The following is a 13,337-nucleotide window of genomic DNA, read 5'->3' as shown; positions in this document are numbered from 1 at the left end:
CCGTATTGGTTCCTCGCCAGTGGAGCAACTGCATCTGGATCCAGTTCAGACACCAGGTACACAGCCAGCCAGAGAGCGGTCTGCCGGCGCAATCCCCGGCTCGCGCACACCAGCTCAGATACATAGCAGCATGGGGATGCAGCTCGAGAGCGACGGGAGGCCCCATCCCGAATGTGCGCAGCCCCAGTCCCTCTGTGCCCTCAGTGCCAGCCGACATTCGGGCTGGAGTAATCGCCGATCATCTGATCAAGTTGGGCTCCAAAATTTTCGACTTCCCAGCCACCACACGACTTGCGCACCTAGTGCGGGTTCATGGGTTCGCGGATTCCTCTCGTCTCACCATTTGCGCATTCAAATTCTCCTTCCTGCTCTCTCGAAATGTCGCGGATTCCCGTCACCAGCACGCCGTCGCTGCTGCCCAAGCTGCATCTACAGCACTCGGCCTTCTTTGATCTCGGCAGCGATGTGTACATCTTCGAAACGCTTCGGACAACGGCCGGGATCGCAGTGTCGGCATCAAACAACAGCATCAAGCTCTACGACCCACAGACACTGATGCCGGCGGCCACGAACACGTACCATTCAGACAGAGTAACGCAGATCAAGGCGCGGCCAAACATGCTGTTGAGCAGCTCGTTCGACCAGCAGGTGGCCATCTGGGATCTGCGGCAGAGCTTTGGGCGCCCAGCCATGAGCTTCCGCGCCAATTCGCCGGTTCTGAGCTTTGACATGTCGCTGGACGAGAAGATGCTTGTCGGAGGCACAAAGCTGGACGATGATCTGCAGGCCACCGTCTGCTTCTGGGATATACACGCAGGGAAGCTGGCCAAAGTGTTTGAGGAGTCGCACAGCGATGACATCACCAACATCCAGTGCCACCCGGGGAACGCCAAGCAGCTGCTGTCGGGATCATCAGATGGCCTGGTGTGCACATATGACGTGTCGCAGTTCGATGAGGATGAGGCGTTGCAGTTTGTGGCCAACATTGGTGCATCGGTCTCGCAGTGCGGGTTCTTTGGCCCAGACGCGCAGTTCATCTATGCGCAGAGCGATATGGAGACATTACAGCTGTGGACAAGCGATGCGACGATGCTAGCCGATTTTGGCGACGTGCGGGATGTGGTCCAAGCAGGTGTGCCCATCGACTATGTGATTGGATGCCGGTACGACCCGGTGCAGCAGCGACTGTACTTGCTGGGAGGCTCGAACTCGGGCGACGTGCATGTTATGCATGTTGGTGCTGGGTCGTTTGAGCATGTGCAGGTTCTCTCGGGCGGCCACGGTGATATCGTAAGAGGGTTTGACTGGGATGCCGCTGGCGGTTGGGCTGTGTCTGGAGGCGAGGATGGCCGCCTGAGCTTGTGGTCGACCGAGAAGCCCAGCACACCAGTAGTGATGCCGTCACGCAATGCCGAGGGGTCGAAAAAGTCGGCCGGCGGACGCAGATTCAACCCTTACTAGCAGTGGCAATCGATAATATAGAATGGCTTTACCACCTAATACGCATACACGCCTTGGAAGAACGGATGTCTGAGTGCCTCGCTGGCTGTAAGCCTCTCCTCTGGATCGTATTCGAGCAGTGCATCAACTAGAGAAACAAAATCATCGTCATCCACGCGGAGCGAGTACTTGAGCCACCGGCATCTGAGGTGCGGGTCCCAGTCCAGGCTGCTTTTGATTCCCCGCGCAGATAGATCATATAGTCGGCCTGGTGCTGCTGCTGTCGCAAGGCCAACCCCCGGCCTGGCGCCCCACGACTTTGCCAGATTTCTGTAGACAGGCGATGCACTGTATATGCGGGCAGGCGGTGGGCCGCGCAGCTTCCACATGCTTCGGATTAAGCCACGGTTATCCATATCGGTAAACAAGGACCTCCCGAGCCACAGCTCGCACAATATGCACGCGATCGACCACATATCGATGGCCCTGCCAAACGGCTGCTGGTACACAACCTCGGGTGCCCGGAACCACACGGTCTGGATCTCGAATGTTTTGTAGTACTCGGCAACGTCGTCATCGCTGACTGCATTTCCGAAATCAATCAGCTTGACACGCAGACTGCTGTTGTCGATACAGATGACATTGGTAGACTTGATGTCTGCATGGATCAGCGAGTTGCTGTGCATGTGCGCCAAAGCCATCAGCAGCTGACGGCCAACCGCCTGAATCATGCCCATATGGACCTGCTTTGCAACTACCTCGTCGTTTGTTGCATATATCTCTTTGACTCGAGCTGGAAATGCCTCGTTCAGGGTCTTGCCAAGCAAGGGCTCCATCACTATACAGACCTGGGCGTCTGGCGCCTCACGGATTGTGATTGTCGAGCTGCTCTCTGTGCCGGACTCGTCCAGCGATTCCATCCTACTAGCACTAAATGCGCTGTCACCCTCACCCCTGTGCTGGCTTTCCGAGTAGCTACTTTCTGGCATTTGCGACGGGGATCTGAATATGTCGAATGCGCGCACAATCGGGACCCTGGACTTTGGATCCATGCGGTTGAGCAAGGAGATGACGTGGTAATCAGACAGGCCTATCAGCCCATCGCGACTGTTCATGCGTTTGATCGTCACAAGCCGCGTGCAGTCGCGCTTCTTGCCCATCCGGTCAATGAAAAGATCTGCTGCCAAAAAGACCTCGCTGAAAGCCCCCTCGCCAAGCTTCCCCACTATGACGTACCGGTTGAACCACACCTCACCGTACTCCTTAGGCTGTGTGTTTTCTGAGCTGTCATTTGCCGGCTGCATGGTGCCAGCGTGGCTGCTATGTGAGCGGGTCTTGTTGCCACATGCGTCACCATTGCTGACGCCGGCGTTGTCGCTGCGGTCATCGACCCGAACGCGCTCGAACGCGCTTCTCAGCTGGGTTTCTGCGTGGCTACTGCTGATCCGCACTTTCTTAGCCCGTGCACTATTAGGGCTCGTGAGCCTGGCGGCGTCACCAGTTGGCATTGGTGGGCCGTTTTTACTGCGCACCCTCTTTCTAGTCGATCGTGCTGCTCTCTGGCTGATTGTGTCGCCGCCTCCAGCTGCATCCTTGCCAGCCGAGAATGCATGCTCGCACCCAGGTACGCGCGGATCCTCAGTATCAATGCTGCGGCTGCTCTGTGTGTGCGTTGATGCTGTTACTGGCGACGCAGAGGAACCGGCCATGCCTGCCGCAACGCCACCCTCTAAACGCGCACCAATGCTGTCGTACAGCCGTGTCAGCCCAAGTGTAGCCATCGCCGTAAGGTCATACACCCGCAGTGACGCGAGACTCGCCATCGGTGCCATTTAGGAACAGCGGAATAAATACAGATGCGAAAAGGAGTACAGAGCAAAGAGGCGCAGGACAGCGATGTCCACGCAAAGAACAACCAAACAGCTGCAGCGAAGAGAAAGGCTAAATGCTAGCCGGTTTCGAGCCACAACAATCGAAAATTTGATCACGCCAGCCCCTGCGTGTATTTTCTCTCGCGAGCTTGCCCGTCTCCGGTGCCAGAGTTTCGCGATTAGTGAGAGCTTGAGCACCAGGTGCCCGTGTTCGACGTTCTTCTTTTTCTTCCAACTTTCCTCACTGTCTCCCTCGCCTGCTTGCTTTTTGTGCTGCGAATTCATACCCTCTTTCCGAACAAAGTAGGTCTCCGCCTCCTGTGCTCCACCATACCGTATTCACTTCGGGTGGACGACTTGTAGCCGTTGCAATTTGGCGGCTGCTTTCTCTTATTTCTCGCGTGCATCAGCTGCAATCCAATTCGCCTGGCCTTGTTGCTCTTCCAGCCCTTGCTCGGGAGGACGGGTGCGACCAACCGTGTGCACCCACCACAAGGCCGGCTGAATGCGTTGGCTGCCAGAGAGCTGAAATTTACGCTGCCTTGTGCGGTCCGAATCTAAGGCAGACTCATGTTTACGGCTGGCAACAACTAACACCTCCTTTGCTACGGCATACAATAGGTTTTCACTACTGTTAGCCGGGTTTTTAGCGATTAAACAACGAACGATGACCTCCACTCAGCCCGCAGTTAACGGCACCGCCAACGAGGGCGATGGCCAGACGATCGGCGCCTACGAAGTCGGCTGGATGTTTGCTCAGGAGTACTACACAATCATGAACAAGGACCCGAGCAAGCTCCACTGCTTCTACAACGCCAAGTCGATGCTTATCCACGGCGACGAGGGCAAAATGCTCAAGCAGGCCAACGGCCTGCAGGAGATTAGCGCTGCCATTGCGAGCCAGAAATTCTCCAACTGCAAGATCCACGTTAGCAACGTTGACATCATGTCTGCGATCAAGGGGAATATCGTTATTCAGGTCATTGGCGAGATGTCCAACGATGGTCAGGCGTCGCGGAGGTTTGCCCAGACATTCCTGTTGGCCGAGCAGGTCGGTGGCTACTATGTTCACAACGACATTCTGCGTTACCTGAAGGAGGAGGAGGACGTCGAGGATGAGGTCGAGCAGGCTGAGGAGGTCAAGGAGACCATTAAGGAGGAAGCGCCCAAGGCCGAGACCAATGGCCCTGGTGAGGCCGAGGCTGCTGCCCCTGCCGTTGAGGAGGCCACGAAGGTCGAGGAGGCCCCGGTCGTTGAGGAGAAGAAGCCGGCTGAGGAGAAGTCTGAGAAGAAGGCCGAGAAGAAGGCCGAGAAGAAGGAGGAGCCCGTTGCAGAGAAGCCCCAACCCGAGGCTGCCGTTGCTGCTGCTGAGCCCAAGAAGCCGGCCACATCGTCGAAGCCTGTCGCCGAGTCGAAGCCTGCGGCTGAGCCCAAGCCTGCCCAGGCTGCTGCCCCCGCCAAGCCTAAGGCTCAGCAGCAAGAGAAGCCCGCCTCTGCTTCCAAGCCTGCTCCTGCCCCCGCTCCTGCTCCCAAGCCCACGACCTGGGCTGGCCTTGCCGCTGTTGGCAGCAACAAGTGGGGCAACTCTATGGCCAAGGTTGAGGGTACTGTTGCGCCTGCCGCCCCAGTCTCGGGCGGCGCTGCGCCTGCCGCTGCCGCTAGCTCTGATGTGTCGCGTGTCAGCACCCCGGCGTCCAACGTCGGTGCCGGTGGTCGCAGCCGTCGCGAGAATGTCCCTTCGGCTTTCTTGAAGAACCTGCCCCGCGAGGTCCCCGTGCAGGCCATCAAGGCTGCCTTCCGGGACATTGGCGCCCCGCTCGTCTTTGTCGACTTTATGCCCAAGAACTCTGCTGTTGCCGAGTTCAGCTCGGAGGAGATCAAGCAGAAGGCCCTGAGCAAGCGCTCGATCGTCATCAACGGCGCGACCATCTCTATTGAGGAGCGTCGTCAGCCGCGCCAGAACAGCGGCCGTCGCGATACTGGCAAGCAGTCCCCTGCCCCACGTGCTGGATCCGGCGAGTTTGAGCAGGTCGGATCGGGTCGTGGATCCCGCAGCCGCAATGCTGGCAACAGGGCGCGGGCTGGCAAGCAGTAAAAACCCTCACCATTCTGGCAACCAAAACGCATAGAGCACTGAACACAAAAATATCAATATTTCGTCACCATTCACCCGCACGGATAGCTTGGGATATGGCGACATTTGCCCTACCAATGCTCACAAACCGAAGGAGATGTGGAAATGCTGCGCTTCTGGCAGCGAAGCAACCCATTTATAAAGCCGGCATGGCCAACAACATGGCAGAAAAGCCTGTTTACCGCAGCCACCAGGCGTATTTCCTGGGTGTCACTGAACCCAGTGAGCCTGAAAGAGTCCGCTGGACAGCCTTGAACTATAGTGAAAGCCTGCCTAGATCTGATTCGCTGCGATGCGAGCAATTTACTAGGTGCACAACGCGGCTCCTGGCTGGTATTGCTACTGAGCATGACATATTTGGCGAGCATGGTTCATGACCATGGACGCAACATACGCTTTCTTTTATACTGGCAGGCTGCTTCAAACTCTTGTTTTACCTGACCTAGCCTGCTATTCAGAGTTTTTGAGCTAAACACCAATACTACCGAAGCGATGCATTCATGCACATCTTTCCAGCAACCGACCATATCGAGCGGTCTGGCACTAGAAAAATGCACCACACATCAGGCATATGCCATCCGGTACAGAGCCAACGGCATCACTCATTTCGGCACCCTTCATTTTAACAGCGTTGTCGGCGGTATTGTATTCCACCCGCTCACCCAGGAAGCTACCGAAACGTCTGTTATCGAAAAGATGAGATTGTTTGACATGCTTCACAATAGGCCGCCATGCCAGCATTCTGTTGTGTATTTAGGAAGGTTTAGCAGTGCAGAAATAGAACTTGCCAGCAAGTACACGCTGAAACGTATGGCAGGTGGTTTAGGCAGTGTTCCGTCGGGCACGTGTTCGCATTGGTGCCAGACATACACAGGCATTCTCTCGTGGGTTCTGATTGAACTCTGGACAGGCCGCTCCCTGCTAGGAGAGTCGTTTGATGGTAGGCTTTATCGCAGCAACTAGGCGTACTACCTCGAGGATATAATGAACCGGACTCACTTCTTTTAACTTCAGACATATGTCTCTATTGAATCTCCTACCTAAGCTCATCCTTACTCATTCCGCTTTATGCGCTGACCAAATATACGGCGAGCAACTCAACAGTACTGCACGACATACTTTCTGATAGTACAGTGGATGTAGAGTCCTCAAGCGAGCCGGACTCAATTGACAATGGAATCACTATGACGAAAGAACTGGTATTAAACTACCGAACCCTACCCTATGTTTTTGCATTCAAGTACATCTTGGATAGCTGCATCCACTGTGCCATCCTCGTATTCCATGGGCTGGACCACGGACAAGTATATTACCCAATATCCCAAGCCATTACCTCCAGCTCGTTTGTATCCAAAACTCTTTTCCAGGAAATACCTGACCACCCACAGCACTCTCTTAACCAGGCCATATTTCTTGAGTGGTTTGATGCTGATACTAATATTGATGCCGTAGAGCTTGCCAGTCGCCAAATTCTAGATACATATATGCACATAAGGATGATAATGAGAGGGGCCGATTTCCATTGATGCTGGACCTACACTCGGTATACTGTGCGGGCACTGTGATATCTATCTTGTGTGGTTGTTTTATGAGATTCCCAGAAAAGCCCTTGTTCACCACTCACCGCTCGCAATTTTTGAGCCTGAGTGATGTGGGAATCAAAGTAGCTATAATGTACTGGTGTGTAGAACGCTTCTTCTGCCAACTTTGGATGCCTTTCCTCATTATTTCTTGTGATATTTTGGTGCTTTTATTGCTATGAGCGTTTCTGAGGAGCCCCCATTTACAAGTTTCACGGAGTTCAATGTGAGGTGCAAGAAAGGCACTTTCCAGATCTATGCTGTGAAGTTCGTTCTGGACGGCCAGGAACACGCAGGGCTAGTCCACTTTAATAACGTGTACGGAGGTGCCTTGTACCATGTGCGTAGCCAAATAGCCACAGAGCGGTCACAAATCACCCGGGCGTGGTTCTCTGAGTTGCTACTACAGCACCCTACGGCAGAATTCAAGGGATATTTTCTCGGTATTGTCCATGAAGCGGATATCGAAGTAGCGTGCCGCCATGCAACCAAGATCCTGTCTGCGCGACCGTTCGAAGCACCTCCTGGTCAGCTCCCTCACTGGTGCATGCCATACACGAAATGCATGGTCTACATACTATTCAGGTTAGCCGATTCTCGGTCGTTCTTTAGTGGCTCAGCACAGCCGAAAAACATGTGGTTGTAGCTATTTCTTTCTTGGGATGGGTGGATATATAACATTTCATTTACATGTTTGCTTGTTGCAGACTCAGGCGCCAATATCGGTACTTATTGTAGCACTCCCACCGCACCAATGCACCCATTAAACTTTCTCATCTGCCCACTACACTGCCAGCCTAGAGATGCGTCTGGAATCGCTGTACATACCAAGTGGTACACTCGTTGAGAAGTAGAGTTTGCTGCTGACTCAGTTCTTCATCGCCACACAGATGCCACTGGCTGGGAAAATCGCTGCCCCGAGTAGCACGGGTGCGCTCCGCTCACACTCAATGTGGCTAAACTGTTTTTTGCGAAAATTCCCAAGCGATCCCTTTTTCGGCAGTATTGGAAGGTCCCTCTGTGCCTGCTGGTGGCAATGCCCAGTGACAGCCAGGCTTGTCTAACTACGCCACCCGAGTTTGCACCAAATAGCCCTTTTAGGGACATCCCCTTTGTTTAGTGGATGTTCCAACCATGCCAGCTGAAAGGGTTTTCCCGAGAGCAGTGCTTTCAGCAAGCAAGGTATCCACACAGGGCCATTCTCTTTTCCTCCGTTTTTTACTTCGAACCTGGTTATTCATATACGCTCCTTAATCTCTCCATGTCCCATTAATCAAATGCAGAACCACATACACTCGGAGCACATCAGATTCACACCAGCCCTGGCAGCCAGATACGCTCGCACCCATGCTACATTTGTTGTGAAGTTCAGAGCACTCGGCCAGAACTTGTTTGGGATCCTGAGCTTCCATGAATGTGCGGGAAATATCTGGGCCGCACAACCTAATGAGACTGATGGTATGCCCATCATATCACTCTGGCACCTCTCTGAAATGCTAAACACGGCTGAAGAGACAATTCACTGGATAATCTACATTGGCGAGACAAGCCAACACGCTCTTGGGACGACTACCGCTACCTGGCTGACTCAAATAGCAAACGAAAATGATAATCTAACTCTGCAGCAAATAAATCGCTGGTACGCGCAAAATGTCACTATCTGGCTTGCTGGCGAGAACAGGTCTGACAACTTTGACTGGGTATTCAACTGACTCAACTAGGTATTCGCCCGGCTGTATAGGCAACGGCAAAGTTCTTTCCTGTTTTATTGCCTACAAGGTAAGCAGTGCATTACGCTTTCAATAAAATAGCTGTAACTAGATGAGTATAGAACTCCCATGATCCAGGTATTCGTTTGGGTACAAGCACGCCCCTCATGTCGACCAGCACCTCAGCTGAGTTCTAGCTCTCACTCCCAGAGCTTTTTAGTGCTTGATTGTACACAGATGGCGATTTCCAAGACACTTGCATCTATGCACAATGTATGGAGTTGTCTGGTATGCCCTTTACTGAGCTGATGGCATCACGCAAACCCGCACAAAGATTACTAGCTGTTGCAAATATAAACTGGCACGACACCTGGACTAGATACTACAGTAACCGCGCCATGCCACTTGTCTCTGCCAACTTCCCTATTTTGCTACTCACTCGAAGTTTGTATGTAGTCAATGGCGATTCGAAACAACAGCACCTGCGCCAGCCTTACTACCTTTACGCCTGAGTTGTTGGTATCATTAGTAGGCTCGTATAACGCCTATGCCGTACGGTTTCTGCTCGGGAAGGAGAACCACATGGGGATATTGCACTTTGGCGACACAGCACCTGAGATTCTATACCACCCATGCTCGCAGCCTCTTACCCACGATGCGATCATCTCACGGGACTCGCTGCTTGAAATAATGCTGCGTACGCAGTACAGGACCAATGTTTCGGTGTTTTTGGGCAAGTTTCCAACAGCAAAAGTGGAGTCTCTGGCGTTGATAGTTATACGCAGTCTCGCGTATACGACCCCGATTAATCCAGAGAATATGCTCTATCATTGGTGTGGGAGGTTTACAGTCGAGCTGGTAAAGCATTTGTGTGGACATGCAGTTGAGCATACTCTCTCAGCTGCAAACCTAGTTGACAGTACGTTTTATCCATAGCTGGAATATTAGTTTAATAATAACAGTATTTGGTATGCACAGCAGATGCTCTACATGCTTAGAGGATTATAACTTCGGTATCCAGGCATCCGTAATATCTGTGCTTTAGCCCGTACTTGGACCAGTGGAATTCCTGTCAGGCGAAGTCATCAGCTTTGAGAACCCTTTTCATGAAGGAGGCATTATCACTACTAAAAATGGTATGTAGCGGAACGCAATGCTCTCTGGACATTCTTATCGAGACCCACACAGCTGATGCCATCAGTTGGCAACTCAATAACTAGTGGATTCATCCAGTGGCTGGTATATAGCCAAGCTGGCCTAGATATGTTTTCTAGCATTTTCTGCTCCTGTTATTCTTGCTGCCCTGCTTTTCGTTTCTAGTAGTTGAACTATCAAAAGCCCACCATGTTTTTAATTTCCTCAACTGGAATCCAGCTTTACAGCATCACTGCCGACTTCCTTGTCCTGTCGACAAACTCGCTATACACTTATGCTGTTATATTCCAGATTGGTGACGAACCGCACTATGGTATACTCCATTTTGATAGAACAGGGACAGGCACCCTGTACCACCCCGAGTCGCAACCGCTGAACAGAGAATCCACCGTCTCCAAAAAGCCGTTGCTTGAAGCCATGGCTAACAACCAGTACAAGGGCTGTGCCGGGGTTCTTCTAGGGAAGTATACTGCTCTTGAGATCGATAGCCTCGTAAGTGTCGCTATTGATATACTTTCTAAAATGGCCCTGATAAACCCGCTACGGTGCGTGTGTCACTGGTGTGGACAGTTTACCATCGAGGCGACCAAGCAATTATGCGGACATACAGTCGGGAAAACCTTGTGTGGTGCAAAACTTACCGACACCAAGCGCCCCCTATAGCCAGAATATATGAAAAAAGTATCGCCGATTCTATCCACATGCAGCGCCTAGCGCATCTGTAACTAAATAAATACCTGGATCATCGGGATATCATAATTTGCCGCAAGTTATATTGCCATTGATGCCATATAAATGATAGATTTATTCTTGGATCACCAATAGTTTCATATTTTGTTGAGTCGATTGCCTCGTAGCATATCGATTCCTTCTTCTTTAACTATTTCATTCTTGGCTAGTATCTCAAGTATCTTCAATCCAACCCTCTTTCGAGCTCTAGAAGCGCTCGTATCTCTACGCTACAACAATAAACGCATGGATGTTATTCCCTTAATGCTAGGCAGCCCATTTGTATGGTCCATTTTGTGACTGTGCTCGCACCTACTGGAGACCGTAGCCACATCTTGAGGCGGCTTTGCTCCTCCACACCGAGGCACGATTCAGCCACTACAGCAAAAAAAGCTTTTGTGATGAATGTGGAGGGTGGCAAGCACCATCGAATATACTACGCTTTTTGCTCAGTGCAGGTGATATCTTGAGTATAAATAGTGGCAACTTTCTCCAAATTCTAACGTTCTCTAACCCCCTTTTTGCTTCAGGAACAGTTTATTGCGATTCAACTATCCTTTTACTATGCTTGCTGATGATAGCCACAGCTTCACCATCTGGAATGGCGGCTCTGTTCCTCGCCCCTACAATGGAGGCGGTGTTTATGCAATCAAGGTCGAGTTACTTAACCGTATTATGTTTGGGGTGCTGCACCTGCATGAAAGCGGCACCAGCGTTGTCTGGCGTCTCGGTGAATCCCGTTGGCCGCTCATGCCCCATGTGTCATATGAGGCGTTGGATACATTCCTCAACGATCCTGGACTCAGCTATGTTCGAGCCGTCCATGCTGGCCAGTTTTCAGAGCAGCAGATGGGCGAAGCCCGAGATGCTGCACTTCGGAAGATGCTGAAAGGTGCCTGGTCGCAGAAACTTGCAGACTTGGAGGAGATTTTTGCAGCGGCCATGCTAGATATTCTTTGCAACGGTGACACCGAGAGCGAGGAATCCTCGGTGCATGAGGAAAAGTCTATGTGCAAATGCATTTTTCAATAAGTTCAACCCGCCAGCATATTTGTAAAGCGATCTGCGCGCGCTACATGTGCCATCTCATCGCTTCTTTGATCATGCTTGCCGCCAAATATGAGCTAATAAACGCGACCCATGTTTAAACGCGATTTTCTGGATTTGTTTAGACGGAGATGTCAGCTAGAAACATATGGCCATGACTGCCATCATGGCCCAGCTGATACTTGCTCCACTGCTGCTGTTGGCCATTTCTTCCTAAATCTCCACCAAATGACAATAATTGACTATGTTTCACCATCAAACTATCCCATATGCCATCATAAGACATGACCGAATACATTCATAGTACACTGCTATGCCTTACAACGCATTTGTCCTTCTGTATGCCATCGGATCGCGTCTTGAATATTGGATTGTCCATTTTGGGAGCAACGGGCGTGGAGCAGTTCGCCTCATTCCCAACTACCTCTCGAAGTGGGATCTTAGAGTTGCTGTGGTATACGCTGGCCATCATGTTATAAGTCTTGCTGTGTGACCAATTCAGTCGATCTACTTCGACAAGTTTGCCCTGGAGAGTATATTACGCATGAGTGACATGCCGCCGTCAAAGCGAAAAGGCGGATTTTGCCTATTTTCCTCAACTACTTGTTTGCGAAAGACATGGTGCGTAGGCTCACGAACAAGCTGCTGTCTGCATTGTTTAGTGAGCCAGAGCCTACTATCTCCAATATTTTGTAGGATGTTAGCTTGGTATGAAAACTAGATGCGCATTAAGAAATAAAACTGACTTTCGGATAGCAACTCAATGCTTCGATATACATGTAGCAACAAGCTTAGTAAATCATACTCCAAACCATGCCATTGATGGCTTTTGGGGATATGTCCAGCTGATGTGCCTGCGGGATGCCTCCTTCTCTCATCCCAGTCATCATTCAATAATATTCTGTCTAGCCAAATGCCTCAGGTAACATTCCTTCCTCCTCATATTGAGGAGTTATTAGATAGCGAAATTGTGACAGAATTCAATATCCAGTCGCTCGATCAGTACAGACACTGCATGTCAGTGTATGTCCTTCGATTCAAGGAAGATAGGACCTGGGGATATGCGATATCGCATTTCTGCGACACATGCACCAAGACAGTATCATTCCCGGATTACTGTGCAGAGGATAATACGTGTATAACCAAGACCGTGGGTATGGATACTCTTCTTGAGGCCACGTTTATTACTGATGTGAAGGGAATATCGCTCGGTCCATTTGGTTGCGAAGAGCTCAGGGAGTGTGTTGGCGAGGTCTGCAGCGAACTGGGCGGGTTGGGAGCTGATATGAAGTTTGCAGAGCTATGCGCAGAATATACAGCTAGGGTAGTGAAGAAGCTGCAGAATCCGAAATACTGGAATGGGTTTATGAGAAGCATTCCTTCTAATGACCGGTAATATCGTACGCTATGAGTTGCTAGCAAAAGCTTGTTTAAATGGACAACTGCAAACAACTCCTACAGAGGACATGTGGATATCAGAATTCTAGCAAGGCACTGTTGAGGCCACCTTTATCTTTCCTGAGTGAATGTAAAATGCAGTTTCCCCATCATTCGCTCCCCTGTATCCTGTCTGCCTCCCTATTACATAGCGTATTACCAAGATGCAATAATGGAGCACAGCCCAACCCATCCAAGGGTCCATCTGCATGAGTCCGAGATAGCAGACGTATCT

The 13,337-nt window shown here is 51.2% G+C and overlaps 8 protein-coding genes across 8 annotated transcripts; 7 read left to right on the top strand and 1 right to left on the bottom strand.

Moving 5' to 3' along the window:
• Positions 1–378: 378 nt before the first annotated feature.
• On the top strand, positions 379–1,461 carry DL89DRAFT_292631 (WD40 repeat-like protein; the record flags this gene model as incomplete). Its single annotated transcript, XM_040890326.1, has 1 exon — positions 379–1,461. One exon carries the CDS (start codon positions 379–381, stop codon positions 1,459–1,461), a length of 1,083 nt encoding a protein of 360 aa, XP_040743582.1.
• Positions 1,297–3,625, bottom strand: DL89DRAFT_149194 (kinase-like protein). The gene has a single exon (XM_040883517.1). The coding sequence runs from the start codon at positions 3,270–3,272 to the stop codon at positions 1,497–1,499; it is 1,776 nt and encodes a 591-aa protein (XP_040743581.1). The 5' UTR covers positions 3,273–3,625; the 3' UTR covers positions 1,297–1,496.
• Positions 3,534–5,471, top strand: DL89DRAFT_267184 (NTF2-domain-containing protein). The gene is made up of 2 exons (XM_040887391.1): positions 3,534–3,614; positions 3,933–5,471. Exon 2 carries the CDS (start codon positions 3,979–3,981, stop codon positions 5,404–5,406), a length of 1,428 nt encoding a protein of 475 aa, XP_040743580.1. The 5' UTR covers positions 3,534–3,614; positions 3,933–3,978; the 3' UTR covers positions 5,407–5,471.
• A 200-nt stretch (positions 5,472–5,671) lies between these two features.
• DL89DRAFT_149192 (uncharacterized protein) lies at positions 5,672–6,428 on the top strand. The gene has a single exon (XM_040883516.1). The coding sequence runs from the start codon at positions 5,938–5,940 to the stop codon at positions 6,406–6,408; it is 471 nt and encodes a 156-aa protein (XP_040743579.1). The 5' UTR covers positions 5,672–5,937; the 3' UTR covers positions 6,409–6,428.
• A 1,800-nt stretch (positions 6,429–8,228) lies between these two features.
• On the top strand, positions 8,229–9,654 carry DL89DRAFT_283569 (uncharacterized protein; the record flags this gene model as incomplete). Its single annotated transcript, XM_040889742.1, has 2 exons — positions 8,229–8,804; positions 9,191–9,654. Coding segments are annotated over exons 1-2 (591 nt in total), but the record flags the coding sequence as incomplete, so codon positions are not given.
• A 424-nt stretch (positions 9,655–10,078) lies between these two features.
• Positions 10,079–10,552, top strand: DL89DRAFT_257238 (uncharacterized protein; the record flags this gene model as incomplete). The annotated part of the gene is made up of 1 exon (XM_040885512.1): positions 10,079–10,552. One exon carries the CDS (start codon positions 10,079–10,081, stop codon positions 10,550–10,552), a length of 474 nt encoding a protein of 157 aa, XP_040743577.1.
• Positions 10,553–10,994: 442 nt separating this feature from the next.
• On the top strand, positions 10,995–11,713 carry DL89DRAFT_316175 (uncharacterized protein; the record flags this gene model as incomplete). The annotated part of the gene is made up of 1 exon (XM_040891053.1): positions 10,995–11,713. A coding segment is annotated over one exon (513 nt), but the record flags the coding sequence as incomplete, so codon positions are not given.
• Positions 11,714–12,578: 865 nt separating this feature from the next.
• DL89DRAFT_257236 (uncharacterized protein) lies at positions 12,579–13,061 on the top strand (the record flags this gene model as incomplete). The annotated part of the gene is made up of 1 exon (XM_040885511.1): positions 12,579–13,061. The coding sequence occupies one exon, from the start codon at positions 12,579–12,581 to the stop codon at positions 13,059–13,061; it is 483 nt and encodes a 160-aa protein (XP_040743575.1).
• Between the last annotated feature and the right edge of the window lie 276 nt (positions 13,062–13,337).

Source organism: Linderina pennispora, assembly GCF_002104995.1.
Source record: "Linderina pennispora strain ATCC 12442 chromosome Unknown DL89scaffold_6, whole genome shotgun sequence".
In the NCBI taxonomy this organism is placed as follows: domain Eukaryota; kingdom Fungi; phylum Kickxellomycota; class Kickxellomycetes; order Kickxellales; family Kickxellaceae; genus Linderina; species Linderina pennispora.
This window is presented reverse-complemented; position numbering and strand designations above follow the sequence as displayed.